The 20216-nt window shown below is 29.2% G+C and overlaps 1 protein-coding gene across 1 annotated transcript in view; it reads right to left on the bottom strand.

Moving 5' to 3' along the window:
• The window catches only part of LOC142325450 (putative E3 ubiquitin-protein ligase HECTD2), a 91547-nt gene that overhangs the window by 31737 nt on the left and 39594 nt on the right, over positions 1–20216 (bottom strand). The window contains exons 5-9 of the mRNA XM_075367226.1: positions 19848–19963; positions 18029–18131; positions 15514–15603; positions 12141–12205; positions 6429–6584 (exon numbers count right to left, since the gene is read on the bottom strand). Of these exons, the coding sequence (XP_075223341.1) occupies positions 6429–6584; positions 12141–12205; positions 15514–15603; positions 18029–18131; positions 19848–19963 (530 nt within the window). The remainder of the gene's footprint in view (positions 1–6428; positions 6585–12140; positions 12206–15513; positions 15604–18028; positions 18132–19847; positions 19964–20216) is intronic.

Genomic DNA, 20216 nt, shown 5'->3' with positions numbered 1-20216 from the left:
CTAGAAATAGACATTTCGGGTGTTGTGGAACATTCAGGTGGTAAATTTATATTATTACCTTTAATCCTTTGGGTGTGCATATATATATATATATGCACACCCGAATCAGTCTATATATGTGACTGATTAGAATAATTCTAAGAGGTGCAAATGAAATAAACAAAGAAAATTTTATTCCATCTGAAACTACATATAAAAATTAAATTTATCTCTTCTTCATATTATTATTTTTTTTTTTTCAATAATTTCCAAACCAGCTCAAACATTTGTTCCAACAAATCATTAGATTCAATATACTGTTTGTATAAAAATTTATGTCAATGTTTATGGTTCAATCAGTTTTTCAGGCATCCTCAAGTTGATAGTTTCCAGTAATTTAATTTCATGCACAGTCTAGTAAATAGAAATATTTTTTAGATTAAATAAGCATGACATTTTCTTTTAGTTTAATTAGGCCACTGATTATTAGAAGTTATTTAACACAGTGGTTTTGTCAGTAAGAATGCCAATGTGGTCATGGTATGTTTTTGTTGACATATCAATATTTGTAACGTAGTTACATATTTTTGTATTATATTTTTAATTTAAAATAGGCATATGTCTGTTTCTTCACTAACCCTGCAAAAAATGTATCAACTAAAACATGTATAGATGCATTGCAATTTAGATTCTGAGATGAATTTAAATTTATTGAAAATTTAATTAAATATGAATAATCAGCTTATCTTTTGTTTTAGATAGATATCATTATCAAATTTATAATTAGAAATAGTATAGTTATTTTCTTTTTGCAATTATTAGTGCTACCTTTACTTTTTGACACACTGTAATCAAAATTTAATTACATCCTCCTTTATACCAGAAGAAAGTGTTAATCTAAAATTCATTGATACACTGATTGTAGAGTTTTCATAAATACACAGACATTTTTTGAATTAAAATGAAATTTAATAAAATTAAATACTGGATGATAGTGATGAATAATTTCCAAAATATATCATGGCTTGTTTTCATGATAATATTAATTTTTTACCCTTATAAGCAAAAATATTAAAGATGAAATGCACACGCGTTTGTTATATGTTTAAAAAGTATATTAGAAAGGGAAAATGCAGTTTTGTGTTGTGTATTTTACATAAAACATAAATATAAAATCCGTAATAATCCATAAAATATATAATATCCAATAAATCTTCTTAATTAACAAATTATTAATTAAACTACACCTAATGTAATACCAAAAAAAAATGAAAGCACTACCACGAAAAAGAAATATTGGGTAAAGAGTTTCTTTTAAAGGACAATAGAATAAAAGTTTTACATTACTGAACTGATAACTTAATTCATAAAAGAAAATTTGTTAAAGAAAAATATGTATAATTATTCCATAAGAATATTATTACAATAAATGTTTGTATTTAATAAAAATTTAGTTAGGAATTTATTTATTTAAAAATCATTGAATAATCAACAAAATTTTAATTAAAAAAACAATAACAATAGATTGTTAACTGTAATAATAACAGTAATTAAACAATGGCCTACATACTACATAATTTGCTGATTATAAAAAAAATAGGTTATAAAAAGCATTTATTGTTTAACAGAATTTAGTTATTCATAATGAATACTCTGAATGTATTGTACCTGCTGTTTAGTTTTTCAACAGTTTACGCTTATGTAAGTGTACCGTATAACAGAATAAGAAGAGAAATAGCATTATCATCACATTCAGACAATAAAATCAGTGATAATGAAATCAAAATTGATCCGTCATCTGAAGAACTAGCAGAAAATATTCGAATAAAAAAATCAGCTAAAAAAGAAAAATTGACATTAGAAGATATAAAAGAGAAGAGTAGTCATAGTGGTGATGTAAAAGAGAATAATATTTTTGATAACACACCAAACAGAAAGAATGAAAGATCGTTACAAATGACATTAAATGATTTAGACCAAAGTCAACTGGAAGAAACTTCTAATGAAGATGAAAATGAATCTCAACGCTTTCGAAGGCAATATTTGGTTCAATCCAATCCATTAATGAACAAGATAGGAGAAGATAATATGCTTATAATGAATCGACCGAACAGTGTACAAAATTTAAATCCGAGTGTAAGAACAATCGGTAGTTTGCATGGAACACATGGTCTAACAGTTGGAACACAAAGTGGTTTAAATGGAGGAGGCTTGAGAGGAATGGGATTAGGTGGGATAGGTTTCGCAGGGGTAGGCAGCATTGGAGATCATTCTTATGGATATTATCCGACCATGCAGCCAATTTCAAGTCAACCAGTTGCACCTGTAACATCACACACACTAATAAAAGAACAGCCTGTAGTTACTAATTTACCAGTACAAACACAATATTTTATGCCAAATCTACCAGTACAATATTCTATTCAACCACCATCACGACCACCAGCAACATCTCCACCTTCGTATGTAACCCCATTATGTTTTTGCCCTTGTTATTCACAATTACAGTATCCACCAGTGATTAGTGGAAAAGCAGTTTATAATGCAGGTGAAGGTCTTTTACAAACTCCATTTATATTTGATGCTCCACAAATAAATTTTGGACCCGCAAGAGCAAGAATGTCGGAAAATATAAATATTAATGAAAATAATCAACATAAACATGAATCCGAATGTAGTATGGAAAATCTTTCAAGTCTTCATTTAGATAAAACTGTTATGCAAGAATTAATGAACCATGAAGAAAAAAAAATGAAAAGAATTGAAGACTGCGCTAAAAATAATAATATTAACTCTGCTGAATACGCTGCGTTAGTTAGTATGGTCAGCAATGAAATAGATGTATTACAAAATGAACTAAAATCTATGCAGCATCAAGATCAACAACACCAGCAACCACAACAACAGCAGAACCAGCAACACCAGCAGAACCAGCAACATCAGCCTCAACTACATCAGCCTCAACTACATCAGCATCAAATAAAATCATAAAACCATCACATCATCGCACGCCTGAACTGAGAAATACGATCATATTTTAAGAAAAAGAAACCTGAGTGCTTCATTGAGAAAAACGTATGTAAAATATTTTTTTTTCAATTATCATAGTAGTAATTTTCTAATATTAAAAAATAATATTTGAATAGCACTTTTTTGTGTTTTACACTAACAAAAATCATAAAGTCTGTTTCTTTTTGCACTTAATTGTAAATAATAATATTTTATTTATAATTAATTAAAATTTAAAAAGTATAAATAATTACACAATTTAATTTTTAAACACTAATAAACTGGAATCAAATTTTATAAATTTGTCTTATAAAAATTATTAGTATACCTTTACATACATGAAAGTCAGACAATAAAATTTATTTCAGTGATTAAAAACTATAATTATATTCTTAGAATACAGGTAGCAAAGAAATAAAAACTTTATTTTCTGTAATCATATTTAAATAATAAAATAATTGCCGATCTCTGTGACAGGGTGGTAGCGTCTCGGCCTTTCATCCGGAGGTCCCGTAGCATTTTTTGTATGGTACAAAATTTCAATTTCATATTTCCATGCACAAGCTTTAAGCTTATATGGTGAATTAATTATTATAAAATAAAAAATAAAATTAGTTCACATTTGGTCTTGTTTTTCATCAACTATTTGTCCTTTAGTTTTTATAAAAACCTTTTAAACAAGAAACAAAGAAATATCAATTTGAAAATTAAAGTAATAGATGTAGATCTACTACTTAAAATATTAAGTAGAGCTTATTAAAATACTCTGACTAAGATTGCCATCATTCTGTTTGTTTAACTTTAGTTGTTCTTTCTATTATAATGAATATTAAAATAAATAAATAAAGTTTCCTGTTCTTTAACATAGATCACTGAAGTTAAATAACATTAGATACTGTTTCCCTACTTGCATTTACTGATTAATAATGATTACAGCAGACAACACCAATTAAAATGTACACAAACATTAGTAACTTACTTCTCAAACCACTACAATGAAAAAATCTGTTTTCAGTCATGTTATACACTAGAAATACTATTTATACAATGTAAAACAAAGTTTTACACCGGAGCAGATGTTTTCAGTGTTATGGTTTGAGAAGTAAATTACCTTATTGGAAGTATACGCATTGAATTGAATTGATATTTATGTACATTCTTTATATATTTAATCACTATTGCCTACCATTATCACACACATACACACACACACACACACACACACACACACACAATTTAGAATTTTAATATAGCAATTAAAATGAAAAATCATAAATTATTAAATTTTAATAAAAAATGCAATAATAGTTAACATAATTATTAAATATAGTTAAAAACTTATTTTCATCATCACAGGGACTTACTTTTGCACATTTAATTAAATTAAATTTTTATTTTCACCAAAAAGAATCCTGATAGGCATTAAATCGTTCAGAAAAAAGGGGCAAGAAGTGATCCGGCAATACTTCAGTGGATATCTATCTGTTTTGGAATTACCACAAAAAGATCAAATACAACTACATAATTAACATGAATATAATATAATTAATACATTACCTAGTAATTAATATAAGTAACTTATAATAAAATGATCTAAAACAAAGCCCGTCACGTGTTATATATCCTCATATACAGTTTTCCTTTTCATTCTTCCTCTTACAACCTTACAAAATTGTAATTAAAAAGAAAATTTTATTTTGTGTAAAACATCTTTTAAAGTTATATTTTAAAATATTATTTTATGCTTTTATGTTTATTTTACAGCCAACTTTTGCAAACCAGAAAAAACACAAAACAGTTACACATTAAATAAATTTCATTTCAATATTCTGAAGAAAATTTTTTTTTATAGGAACTAAACCTGTTCGTTACAAAGTTGAATATTGTTGTAAATAGTTTTAATTTCTATGTATTTGTTATATTTATAATAAAATTAATAAAAAATATTTTTTATTATTCTTTATTTATAACCTCACATAATTTGTAATAATAATATTACTTAAAAAAATGCAAATTGTTATGGAACTGCAAATCTATACTCTTAATTTAATTTTAAAATTAAAACAATTTGAAATTTTGCATTAATTTAAAAGAGAAAAACACTATTATGCATTTAATATTTACATAAATTATGTTTAAAAAGTGTTTTTAGTTTATACGTTATTACATATTTCATTAAGTATTATTTTAATTTTGAACTAAATTCTTCAAATTTTTGTTAAAATAAAAACCTACTGATCTTCAAATAAAAATATTTTTAAATATATATAAATTAAATGTTACGTAAATATTTTTTTATGTATGGAAGATACAGAATGGGATATGAAATACATTGTTTCTGTGTTTGGTGTGCAAAAATCAATGTACTTTGCATTGATTTTATTATATTACTTCAAATAGAAAATGTTTACCCATTTATCACAATGTTTAAACCTGAACTCTAGCAACTTTAGAATGGTTGAGAAGCTTCACAATACTCAAAAAAATTCAAAAAAACTAGTAGTAGTAGATGACCCACCCACCGGGTTGGTCTAGTGGTGAACACGTCTTCCCAAATCAGCTGATTTGGAAGCCGAGAGTTCCAGCGTTCAAGTCCTAGTAAAGCCAGTTATTTTTACATGGATTTGCATGCTAGATCGTGGATACCGGTGTTCTTTGGTGGTTGGGTTTCAATTAACCATACATCTCAGGATTGGTCGAACTGAGAATGTACAAGACTACATTTCATTTACACTCATACATATCATCCTCATTCATCCTCTGAAGTATTATCTAAATGATAGTTACCGGAGGCTAAACAGGAAAAAGAAAGAAGTAGTAGTAGATGAAAATATTTAGCATCAGGATTATATTTAATAAAAATTTAAAAACGTTTTTCTGAGAAGTCTGTAAGTGTTTTTGATGTTGAAGTGATTTTCAAACGATACTAATTTAATTTATTTCCAACATATTACTATACTGTATTTAAATTTTTCATTAATGGCAATGAAAATTTCAATTTAAAAACAAATTAGTGTGTTTAATTCCTGTTACAAAGATTTTTATTTTTAAAAAAATGCATTTTCAAATAAAAAAGAAAACATATTAGAAATCAAAAAGTATGTAAAAATCCTGTCAAAATTTTTTTTGTCAACACCTTGAAATTAATCAAAACACCTTCTTTAAGTCATATTTGTATAGTGTTATTTGTTGAGAACATTTTTTAAGAAAGTGCTTCTTCTAAATCCAATGGTACCACAAAATTGAAAGAATTGCTTGCCAGGCTCCATAATAACACAACAGCATAATCTCTTTAAAAAAAATGAAATAATTATACTTCATGAGCACATGTTCACCTACAAAAAGAACCACATATACAAGCATGCACAGACACACATATATATATATATATATATATATATATATATATGTGTGTTACAATCGAATATCTTGTAACTTACATTTTAAACCAATTGACAAGAAGCTGATGATCTACAGTTGGTAAACTTACAATCTGTCGCATAAGATGAGCAAAAATCGTGTATGAAGATTGTGAAGTGAATACAGGATTCTGTATTAAAATAAATAAGGCACGAACACAGTCCTTTTTATACAATCTAAACATAAAAATAAATAAGAATATATTAAAAAGGTTAGTATGAAACTTATACAATTAATCTCTTTATTACCTGAATTAAGCATTTAAATGAACATTACATTTTGAAAACTGTTGGTATTTCACTGATAAATTATAAAAAATAAAGCTGGACCTAGCATTGAACTTGTGGTTTTCAAGCTAATACCTTGACAAACTATGCCCAATTATTTCTTATTACTCTTTTTGTCTCTTGTTTTATTTCTACACGTTGTTACCTATCTATAAGATACAATCTAAGTCACCTGTTGCACATACGAATAAATTCTTGTAGAAATTGTAAAAAATTCACACACTAAAAAGTTTTCTGAGATTTATGAATATTAATATACTCTTTTCTCTAGAACCCATTGTACCAATAATCTTTTCTACCAACGCTAAAGTTACTTTAACCTGCTAAAGTTAATAATGGATTTTTCTCTTTCTCTGAATCCATGCTATTCTGCTAATAATATATTATTTTCATTCAGATAAAATTCTACACTATTGAACATATCCATCCAATGTTTCTTTGAGAAAAATGGAAGCAGACTCATAAATCTATAATTTTCTGGCTCCATTTCATCATATACCCACAATTATTAAATTTAGATTATTTTTAATTGTTTAGGGTCTACTCATCTTTCAAACAAGGCAAATAGATTAAACTTAATGCTTGGTCTATTATTTGCTTTCTAGGTATTTCAGAATTATACATGACATCACCTCAGCAATATCTTATTTCTTATAGCACAATTTCTTATTTTACACAATTGATAAAATTCTGTAGCTCTGTATAATCAATAGGAAATAAATCACAGATTACGATCAACTGTAATAAAAAAAGTAAGATATTTTTAAAATTTGAAATGCCTGATCATCTGAGTTACCAGTCAGTCTACATTGTTATTCATTTAAATATTACAAAGTTGAAAAGAAAACATTTATTTATGCTATTGTTATCAATCCCGCCACTGCCGTCCTCAGCCCGTTGCTAACTCATCTCACAAGTAATGAGAAAATGGGGAGAGGAAGGACCCCTCCCCAGGATTACCTTGATCCACCTGGCTCGGGTTGTAGCTCCCTGTAAGGGCTCCTGCCTAGGATTACAGGATGACACCCAATCAACGGTTCTGATGGCAGATGAGGAGAAGCTTCTCCTTTCTTAATGCTGGAGGGTAAAGGTAGCCAGTCAGAGCGGATGAATTATCCCCAGTCTCATGTCATAACCATTCCTAGTCATGCAGGTTGCTGCGGATGTGATCATCCCTCATACCTGGAGACACAAAGGCACTGAATTCGAAGATGGCCTGAGACTCTGTAGCAAAAACATACTACGGAGAGTTTTATCACAAAATACAAAGAATATCTGCGAAGGTGCAAAGAAATTTTGGTGTGAATGAAGGTGGCCATAGCAAGGCAAATGAATATCTCCGAAGATATAAAACACGGGCTTTAGAATGGGCTAGAAGGGAGTGAAGATCTAAGAGATGATACTCCACAAACACCAGTGAGCGGAAAAGAGGCAAAGGAGCTGATACTACTGATACTGATGCAAAGGACATTTGTGCCCTTCACATTTAAAAAAAAAAAATGAACTTAGTGTAAAAGTCACTACAGGAACAGTAACCATTTTTACACCAGGGCTCTCAGGCCTGAATAGAGGTTGGTCCAAAAAAAAATAAAAAGAAGGGAGAAATGCAGCGAAAAACTGACCTGAAGCCAATGGTGTAAAAGAATGAGACATGACACACCCCTAGCGGTCATTAAATTAAACACAAACCTGGAGTTAAGAAACCTGTACTTGAGTTTCTGCTCATTAAGACCTCTAAAGAGAAGACCTATGCTCAGATTCTGACCAAATCTGGAAAGAACTTACACTGAAGGATGCAAAAGTGGAGATTAAGGCTATTTGGAAGACAAGAGTCGGTGACAGTAACGGATTTATTGTGGAAGGGTAACTGTTTCAGTGCCTATCTCATCCCCAGTGACACCAGAGAAAACTTTTGCCGAAAAGTTGATACTCTGGAGGACACAATCCTTGCAGCTTCAGGCGAGGTGGTGGTAGCCAGAGATGTAAACTCTAAGGGCATAAAGTTGGATATGCAATGCAACAACCCCCTTGAAATGGGGGTTATAAATGGTCTCAGAGTCCTGAATGTCAGCAATATATCAACCTTTCGCTGCCCAGAATAATCAGAAACAATCCCTGTTATCGCCTTCTCCTCTAATAGAGTATCAACACTTGTCAAGGGGTGGAGTGGAGAGTGCTGAAATGCTACACGAGCAGCAACTACCATTAAATTCTCTTCGGGATTACCGCAGCAAGAAAGGGCTGGCTGCCCTATACTAAAAAAAAACTGATGAGGAGAAATTCAAAATAAGATCTCCTTGGAAATGACGGCCATTGAGGAAACAGTAAGTGACACTGTAGCCAATGTTGAAAATTTGGTGGCTTCAACAACAGAACTGCTAATTGTCTCATGCCTCTATGCTGCACAAAATCCCTCGATATCAGAAATCTTATGTGTATTGAAGATTGCTAGGATGAGAATGCCGAGTAGATTCAAGTACAAAGAGCCGCACAACAGGTAAATAATCAGCTAGATGCGAATACCAAATCAACGGAGCATATCATCAGGATGCAGATGAAGAAACTACTCTGTTAAACCATAAGTAGGAGCAAAGCCCGCAGCTGGTCTACAGAGATCCATGGGGACTGGTTTTCAAAATAGTAAACCAGAGACTGGGGGTCTTACAATCGTCAGTCATTTCACAAAGATGAAGAAAGTCATATCGTAAAGGCATTATTCCCAACTCACCCAGTACGCACTGGGTGATTTCAGTTTGGTGGTTTCGTGATTTCAGTTAGGTGGGGAGATTTGTGTCCTTCATGTTGGAAGAGCTAGAGGTAATTCTACAATCACTGAGAAACCAAAAGGCACTGGGACTTGACAGAGTGCCTGGAGTGGTCCTTAAGTTGGTGTGGTGCTGCCTAAAAAAAAAAAAATAGATGACTTGCATCTGCTATTGGACGTGTACAATGCTTGCCTAAGACTGGAATCTTCAGCGCCAGATGGAAGGTTGCACATCTGGTGCTGATCCAGAACGGTAAAGGGTATGCAGAGTACTCATATCCTCTAATTGCCCACTGTGTATGCTTGACACAGCAGGAAAATTATTAGAGAAACTTCTGATAGCAACACTGCATTTGGCAATGGAGGAAGTGGAGGTCTAACGTCGAGACATTATGGCTTTCAGACAGGCCGCTCCTCAGTGGATGCTAAGTGCTCAGTGGTCCGCTAAGAGACAGAGAAGGATGTGGCTTGCGGAAGATCACAATGCATAGTCCTCCTGGTAATACTAAACAAAAAAGCATCTAATACTGCAAGAAGGAGTGATATGTTTGGGGCTTTTGAATAGACAATCCATGCACCACAGTACCTTGTCAGGATAAAAGACAATTACCCAAGCAACTGTGCCTTGGTGTACAAGACAATGACGGGAACACATGAAATAATGGTCTCATCAGGAGTGGCACAAGGTTCCACTCTCAGACTTGATTTTTGGAACATTACTAAGGTTGGAGAATTCGGAAAGATCCTTTTAGTTGGATATGCAGATGACGATTGACGATGCAGTGCTTATCGAGGCACTTTAAATCAAACTAGCACAACTAAAGTTAAGCCAAGTAAGTGATGTGCTATGTGGATGACCGAACACGGCCTGACCTTGGCTCTTAGCAAAACTGAGATTATGGTCCCCACCAAGAGGGTGATAGAGACCATTCTGTCTGTGCAAGTAGGTGAGCTGATGGTGAAGAAAAAGCCAGCAGTGAAATAGCTCAACATCATGATTGATAGAAAACTTATTTTCAAGGAGCAGATTCAGCGGGCTGCCAACGAAAGCTGTAAGTACCTTCAGCCGACTCATGATAAACGTTGGGGAACCAAGATCTTGTGGGCGAAAATTACTCATGAGTAGTCATGACTATGGTTAATTGACTACTGTTAGCAATGACTACTGTCAAATGTAGTCATGACTACAGTTACTTCCTACTGCTATTTGTTTTTTATGGACTTCATTATATCAATTTTCTCTGAATTAAATTTCCTATAAGTTCTGAAAATAAAATTTACGCATTTATTAATTATTTAACAAAGTTATTCTACTTCAAACCTAAAAATGTGTTTTTCATCACCGAACTTTTCTATTTTACATTTGATATAATGAAAACTACGAGAGATGTAGTTCTGGGATCCGTTTTATTCGATTTTTCAGATCGAAGAATATAAGAAACTATCAACTTTGCCCCTTATGTAACGGCTTAAAATTATCAGTATTACCTCATTTCTTTGAGGGACTGAAATCTGGCCATAGCTTTTGGTAGCTGTAACTCTATAAAAAAGCGTTTTCAGACATAGATTTATATGTACTTTTTTCCTTTTTTCAATCTCTAGAATCACTTCCCAAATTATCTCACTAATTAGTTTTTTTTTGAATATTCAAATAATATATTTATATATATATATATATATATATATATATATATATATATATATATATATGAATATATGAATATTGAAATATTCATATATTCCATCGATTTTTGCTGGTATTGAAACATCTTTGTTCAATGCTACCCAACAGCAGGCAGTGCGGTGTCTATCTCTAGTTTACCAGAGTCTCTCTTATTCATTTAAATCCTACAACTGAAATAAATAAAACACATTGAAGAAACAATAAAATCTTTGTCTTAAAATCTTTATATCTTCATTACTGTAAACGGAATCAAAAAAAATCAGTTAGATGCAATATTATGGTCTACCAACAATTTGTCTTGATGATGATCTTTTAGTGTTCCTTTAGTTCTCTATACTTTACCTAAATTATTTAATGATTTATATATTTTAGGTAATCAGCCAAATGACAAGGAGGATATAAAAATAAGATCAACCAGCAGATACCGTGAAATTTATCAATTATTTTAAAGGAAAATGAGATAATTTATTCCGTCGATACAAGTCATCACAATTAAATAAATTTTAATTACAATGAAATTATAAACTTCAGCATTTTTTACTTAGGATAATCATCCAAATAAAAATTTGAAAATCCTCAAATCATACTCAGCTTTACTCAAAAACACTAGAAAGAATGGGCAAAAAATAACCTGATATTTATTTTTGATGCTTGATATTGTTTAGTTCCTTGACTAGCTGGACTTGGAAATTTTTAATTTTAAGATGTCTATAGCCATTGAGCTTATAAAATTTCTAAAATTATTTCTGATAAAAAAAGCATTATAGTACATGATCAAGCTGTATGAATTTAGTTAAATGCTGTACAGTCCATACATTAAATATATGCTACGTATGCAATACACAAAATATTATATTCAAGTAATAAGAATTTAAATTACTATATAATATATTACTAATATTGAGAAGTGATAAATATAGGGTATATTTTTTTTAATATTAATATTTATGCATCCAGTAATTACAATAAATACTTTTAAATTGTAAATTACACTTACATACGATTTTCTTCAAGAAGTGCATTAATAATTGATTTAAGTACTGTTTTATGAATGACTGATGGCTGAAACAAAGTAATGATTTGTTTATAATAAACATTTTTATAAAGATTACATCATAAAAAGGTTATAACATAAAAATGAAACCATTTTAATTAAATAAAAAAATGAAAACCATCTTAAAACTACTAACTTAAATATAAAACCACTCGCTTTTAAAATAGTAAAATTTTCTTATAAAGGGGCTTTCAGACCGTATTAATAGTAACTTCTTTAGAAGATGAAATAATGTACTTGGTTTATGCTGTATTTGTTCTTTTCATATTTTGTTTCTATCAAATTTTAAATTAGGGGTTTTCTAATCATATAGGCGGAAAAAAAAACAGTAGTAATTCTACTCAAGAAAGTACAACTAATTAGCTTTACTTTTTTTTCAATGAAAAAATTTCAGTATTTTGAAAGTTCACACTGTTTAACCAATGAAAACCATTTGTTGTTATATCATCCACACAAAATACAGAAATCAAATTCTAATTACAGTTTACACATTTTTTTCAATCAGAGTATCCTCATCAAAGATGCTTAATTTAAAACAAATTCTACAAGACTTTTAAATATTTAAAAAATATCTTGGAAGACAGTTAGAAAGTTGTTGAGAAACAAGAATCTCTAATAAAATCTACTTACATTTCACATTCTAATAAATTTCATATTTTTACCTTTAAATATTATCTAACAAATTTTTATGCATAAAAAATAAATAAACTTCTGTGAATAATACGTCTATAAAAATAACAGTTGCATCAATCACCGATTGGAAAGATGACTGACAACTTTTGAAGAAAGTTTTGTAAAAACATTTTTATTACATAATTTTGTTTATTACAGAAGTTCAATTTTATATTAAAAATAACAATATGTCTGCTATTTTCAATGATTTGTATATTTGTAAATTCTGAAAAATGTATTTACAGTATATGTTCATGTATATATACAGACTATCCCATAAAGAAACAAAAGAACTTTCAGGACATGTTATACTGGTGAAAATAATGAAAAAAGCTCATATAAACGTAGGTCTGGAAACACTTCTTTCAATTTACATTTAGCAAAAAATTTCACCTGGATTTCAGCTCTTCTAATAAAAAAAAGCCCTACTATAATGTTGGGAACAAAAATTAAGGAGTAAAGTTGGTGGTTTCTTATGTAATTTGAGGTCCCAGAACTGTAACTCAAGTAGTTTTTTAAGATATCCGATGTAAAACATAAAATTCAGTGTTAAAAAAACCAGTTTTTTTTTGATTTGTAATACAATAGATTTATTAAATGATCAATAAATGTTAAATATTTGCTAACAAAACTAGTAGAGAATTTAATTCTGAGAAAATTAATGTAAATATAGACAATAAAAAATTGTAAAAATCGGTTTTTTATTGAGGCAAAACAGATGAAACATAGATAGTATTATTCTTTCTGTACCTAACAAACGTTATTCTTAATATAGCATAACAAAAAAATAAAATACATGAAATTATAATTGGTAACAGAATAACAAATCTCAGTTACAGTGTCTCTCCTTCACAATACACACAGCATTCTACTCAACATTTGCCCCTTCTTCACAATATTGACAGCATTCTGCCCGACGTAAAATATTCCACTGGCTTTCTGTATTATTTCAGGATTATTTCTTATAAATTCAATAGCATTTTGTATTAAATGAGTAACTCTTCTTTAGTATTAACTTTTTGTTAGTATACTATCTTTTTCATATGGCCCCCAATGAAGTAATCTAGTGGTGGTAAGTCAGATGGTCGTGATGGCCAATTGATTAGTCCACCACATAGAATCCAGTTAAAGAAATTAGCATTCAGCTTATTTCTAGCTGTTAAAGAAGAATGTGACATTGCACCATCGTGCTAAAAATTCATTTGCAATCTAGTCTGTACATCTCCCAAATTATTTATCCAGCTGGCAAATTATTTTTCAAGAAATGAATGTATGCATCTCCCATTAGGTTTTCATAGAAAACAAATGGTCCCAGAATATTGTTATACGTAATGCCACATCAAAAATTAATGTGAAATCACATTTTTCCAAATGTTGGAAACTAATTTTCACAGTGCCATGTGGATTGTCTTTGTTCCATAAATGACTATTTTTAGAATTAGAGACTTCTTTTCTGATAAAAGTGGTTTCATCAGTAATTAAAATTGAATTTATCTTTACAGCAATGTCTAGAAGCCAGTGACACAAGTTTAATCTCTGGAGATAATCTGTTGGCTGCAAATTTGGAATCTTCTGCAAACAGAAAGGATAAAAATTTTCTTTCTGTAGGATGTGCCAGACTTTGTTTTTTGACAAACCAGCACAATATTAAATTCACCTTGTATTAGTGCCTGGGCTACACTGAATATGTTGAATCACATGATGTTCATTAACATGATTTACTTGGCATTCAGGAGAAAAAATGAACATGTTGGAAATGACCCATTCGTTCATAAATGCTAATACACCAAAAAAAGTTAAACAAAAAAAAACGCTTTAGAAAGAATGTTTATTAAGTACAGGAAGAATAATATGATTTTCTGTCTATTTTTCATTTGTTTTGCTTCAATAAAAAAACAATTTTAAACGTTTTTATTTACTATTTATTGGTTGTATTTACATTAATTTTCTCAAAATTAAATTCTCTACTAGTTTTCTTACTAAATCTTCCACATTTATTGGTCATTTAACAAATCTATTGTACTACAAACATAAAAAAAAATTGTTTTTCAATACCAGATTTTGTGCTTTTCATTGAATATCTTAAAAACTACTCGAGTTACAATTCTGGGACTGTTTTATCCTATTTCCTAGCTCAAATTACATAAGACACTGTCAACTTTATTTCTTAATTTGGGTCCCAAAAATTATAGTAGGACTTCTTTTTATTAGAAGAACTGAAGTCAGGGTGAAATCTTTCACTAACCATAACTCGAAAACAAAGTATTTCCAGACTTATGTTATTATTTTTACCAGCAGAACATGTTCTGAAAGTTTCTCTGTTTCTTTGTGGGATACCTGTATATATATATATTTCAAAATCAGGTATATTTTTACAACAATACTTGGTGATGAACAGGTATGTTCTTCTGATAACAATTACTTGATTGCTAAACTATAATAAAACTTAACAGCCTGTGATGAGACAGTTCAGTATTAAAATTATGAAATTAAATATAAATAAATATATCAATTTTGTATTCATTCACTTTTGGAAGACTATTAAAGCAACCTCTATTATAAAAAAAATATTTTTATTAAAAATGCAGTTTTAATAAAAATAAAATAGATAATTTTTCTTATTATTTATGGTTAGCTGACATACCATTGCTTTTAATGAATCATGAACAGCATATATAAATTCCATTTTTAAACTAGGATCCTCATTTCTTGCACCATCTTCATCTTTATCAACCTAAAAATAAATAAACAGTATTTTTTCAACAGACACTACCAACAGCAAACATTGCTTAATGATGTACTCATTAAAACATAATTTTGATAAAATTGAATCTATTGAAAAAGTTATAACAAAATAATTTATTTTCTGTTTTCTAATTTTATTTCTATAATATTTCAAAATATATTTCTTGAGTAAGAGAGGTCAAACTTGGTGCAAACTTGTTAAACTTTAACTACAGTTTTGCACAACTGCTACAAGTATAAAAGTATTAAGGAAAGTATAATTCTTACCCATATTGTGTCCTTGTTTGGTTCTCAAATTCTTTAAACAGACAGTAACACCTTCATCTGTGTATGATATACAAAGACAAAGAGGCATTTTAAAAATAGAAATAATAAGAATACTTTGGATAAAATGCAATAAAAAATGGTGACATCATATACCAGTAAATAGCAGTAGCATCATGTTGATATCTGTGTTGATGTTACATTAATCTAGCACTTTGTCAGATTCTTCAATTATCATGCAAATATACTCAAACATTATCTAATTGCTGCACAAAGTTGCAGAATTATAAAATAACAGTATTATTTGTTTGTTAGTTTTTAGTTTCCAAATTAAGTAATGGTGTAAACACATTTTTCTTCAACAAAAGTTTGAAATCAACAAAAAAGTTTGAATATTAAAGAGTTCTCCTATAAAGTTTTTTCTATAAAGTAACAATTCTAAAATCTAACCAAACTTCTTTAAAAACTGCTTTCTTCAAATTAATTTTTATTTGTTTAATTTCAAAGCTGTTGCTTAAAGAACACTTTAGTTAAAAAATAAAAAATAACAACAAATGACAAGATAGGTGTCAGTAGTATTACATTGTAAAAAAAACCTTTTGTATGTTTTTGTCATTATCTTTTTTTTTTAATAGGAAGATAAAAAAGTGATAAATTAATTAAGAAGACTAATCTGGTATTACTTAGTTCAAAGAATCAGTCAATATTAAAATTTAAAACAAGAATATTAGAATTAAAAATCAGGCATAAATAAATTCATGTTTTGTTCAGATCAGTGCACAAACATACATCAGAAAGGGTAAATGGGTATCCAATCAATTGTTTTGAAATCACATCAAAATCAAATTTCAATTTTGTAATAACTGAAAAATATTTAGGTACACAACCTTTTGCTATTTATATTTACATTTACATTAATTAATTGAGGATGCATAAAATTCAGTCAATTTAATTACACCTATTTAAAAATTCATCAGAAAAGTAATGTATAAATTTTTAAGTAATTTTTTCATTTAACTTTAAATAATCAATCAGTCAGAAGATGTTTTACATGGTTAGCTGATGACATAAATTACAAATCAATCCTAAAAATAAAAAGACATTCTCAAGAATAGTAAGTATCACTTTCCAGGTTTAATAAGGAAAGTGGAGTTTCCCATAACCATTTTTTCTGAGCCAAATATATGGCTGCATATCAGCGACCCAAATCCTCCTAGTTGTAAGTGATATTTACCTCTATAAGCAACAACTTCATGTTTATGCTACCAAGAGATGACTAATTATGGTGTGCCAATGTTTCAGAGAACAACAGTATAGCAGTGATGCGTCTGCTGATAATCCAAGCTTGCCATTATGTGGTGGCTACTGTAACTGGTTAAAAGTGGTAGTGGAAACACTGTAAGGCCTTTCCCCACAGTTCTGTTTCTTGTTTTATAAAAGTAGATGTACTTATTTTTTTAAAAGTAATACATTAATTTTTTTAGCCGATAGCCAATAAACAAGAAGGAGCAGGTTCTTAATTCAGTATGTTCAAGCCTTTCTTTTTACTAATGCCCCAATATTAACAATTCTTTTTTATTTTAAGGAAGTTCTTCCAATTATCCTGTAGTAAGTTTTTCAATTTATATTAAGTGGAACTATAAAAATTTTTTGAAATTATATGGTCTACAAACAAATTGAACATATTTTTATTAAGTTATAAGGTTGTCTAAAATGCTTTATTATATACCAAAAAAGTTCATTGTAAACATGTTAGTTATTGGCTGCAGGTTGAGAAGCATCTTCATATCAGAAAAACAGCTTTGTAAGTACTCCATAGTGATTTTGATTAAAATACTCTCTCTGTAGTGATGTATTCTGTAGTAAGTGATGATTTCATGTAATGTCATGCAATGTAATTCTATTCCAGAATGACAGAAGTGTTCAATATTATCAAATTGCACCATTTTATTTTTTTCTGTATAAAATAATTTTTAGAGAAAGTCAAGTGAATAGTTGTAAGGTATATTATTTATTGGATTTGGAAATTAAGCTCATACTGAACTTAAAAACCAAAAACTGAATTCAGTCCTATAGTTTTACTGTTATTAAATTTGTAATTGAACCTTTTGTTTTCTAATATATCCTTAAAAGTTTGTTAACTTACTAACTTTGAAAAGTGAACACAATTCAGCAAATGTATCAAAACATCGCATGTAGAAGCGTTGTATATTAATATAGTTCTCAGATTGATGTGCACGTCTAACATCTTGTCTGAAACAATAATAAGAATGCTTCTTTATAAAAAAAATTTACTGTATTAATTGTTCAGTTTCAATTAACTTAAATTGAAGACATTGACCATTAAGCACATTTCAACTGTACATCACAACTTTGGTAATTCAATATGTACAATAACTTTCAAATAAAGTAATACAACAAAAGAATAGATTGGCTATTGTAACAAAAATTTATGAATACAATAGAAAAATATCAGTATAAAATTAAACAACAGTTTAATTCTGTTGTTAGTGTATGACAACAGAATTTTTTTGGTAGCAGGAAGCCAGTTGCACTCCAACAATTCATTCCCACTCTGGGTGTCAATTGGTTTCTAAACTTTGACAAGTAATAATTTACTTATAATGAAAATGGAACAATCACATAATAAATGAAGTATTTTCAATACATATATATTTTCTTTAATACAAATTGATTATATATTAGATTATATATTAATTAGCTAAACTCTATGGGACAAATATGAATATAAATGATTTTTTTACAAAACATTCAACACATGAACAGGATGGATATGATAACATAAAAAAATTAATGATACGAACAAATTTTTGTCAGGCTGACCAACAGTTCATCAGGGAATGTAAAATTACTTGTACATATTAACAAGAAACAATGAGATTTTTTGCACTCTATATTAAAAAAAAACTGAGGCATTTACGCTGGATTTAAAAAATTGGGGCCATCTTAAGGTAATTTTTGAAACTGGAACAAAGCCAGGGAAAAGCTAAAAATTCAAAACATTCCAAGAAATCTTTTTTTTCTTTTTCCTGCTTAGCCTCTGGGAATTACCGTTCAGGTATTACTTCAGAGGATGAATGAGGATGATATGTATGAGTGTAAATGAAGTGTAGACTTGTATAGTCTCAGTTCGACCATTCCTGAGATGTGTGGTTAATTGAAACCCAACCACCAAAGAACACCGGTATCCACGATCTAGCATTCAAATCCATGTAAAAATAACTGGCTTTACTAGGACTAGAACGCTGGACATAACGCCATATAAGGACATGAATTTAGGGTGCATGGAGATTGAGTAAAACATATACATGTAAATTAAAACCTAAATTTAATTCAAATGTATTTTCCCAAACTTTTATTTTAAAATTTAGAATTTTCTTAGTTTCATTATTTTGGTGACTTCAAGTAAATGTTGTGTCTTCTTTGATTATCTACATTGTCTGTGCAACTCATTTGTATTAGGTATAAAAGAAGGAACAAAACACAGAACACCAGCCGCACAACTATATTATTAAATTTATGTACTATTGCTACACTGACTATGATAATACTGTATGTTATGAGACTGCAAATGACATAAAACTTCTCTTTAACTGAAAATTACATTAGTGTCATTTGATAAGTATTGAGCAAGAGTGCATCAAACATTTGTTTGAAATCCATGCATATATAGCCTATTATAATTTTCCACTTTACTGATAAATCAATATTTTTTAGAATTGAATGACTACTTCTTTAGACTAGAACAGAAAATATGTTACAACATACATACTAATTGAAAGTAATAATTACTGAACAAATAACAAAAAGAAGAGATTTTTATCTAATTATTTTAATTACATTTTAGATTCAGCTTGCTTCATATTAATCTTTATAAAACAGACTACTGAACTTAGCATTTTTTTTTCTAATAAAAGAAATAATAAATGACTCATTCCACAAACTTACAAAAAATCTTCACGTGTTTTATGTCTTGTAGGGTAGTGAGGTTGTACAAGTGATCCTTCTAAATCAGTAAAAAGTGTTTCCACACTAAGAAATCTATCATCTTGAGTCTCTTCTTCCTGAAAATAAAAATAAAAAATCTTCCTAATAAAATAAAATTTAAATTTATTAAACAACGTATTATATTACTTAATCACAATTATGAATGGTACAGAACTTAATTTTGATATTACTTTGATTATTAATAATAATTTCATTGCTTTTTAAATCATTATTTTAGAAATACTAATCTACTTTTACACTAACAAGTCTGGAAAACAATTTCTGACTCTTTCTCAAATAAGAGAAATGTTGTTTGTCAATAGTTGTCAG

The sequence above is a fragment of the Lycorma delicatula genome, chromosome 5 (genome assembly GCF_047948215.1).
Source record: "Lycorma delicatula isolate Av1 chromosome 5, ASM4794821v1, whole genome shotgun sequence".
Lineage (NCBI taxonomy): Eukaryota > Metazoa > Arthropoda > Insecta > Hemiptera > Fulgoridae > Lycorma > Lycorma delicatula.
The sequence above is the reverse complement of the archived record's forward strand: the minus strand, read 5'-3'. Positions and strand labels throughout refer to the sequence as shown.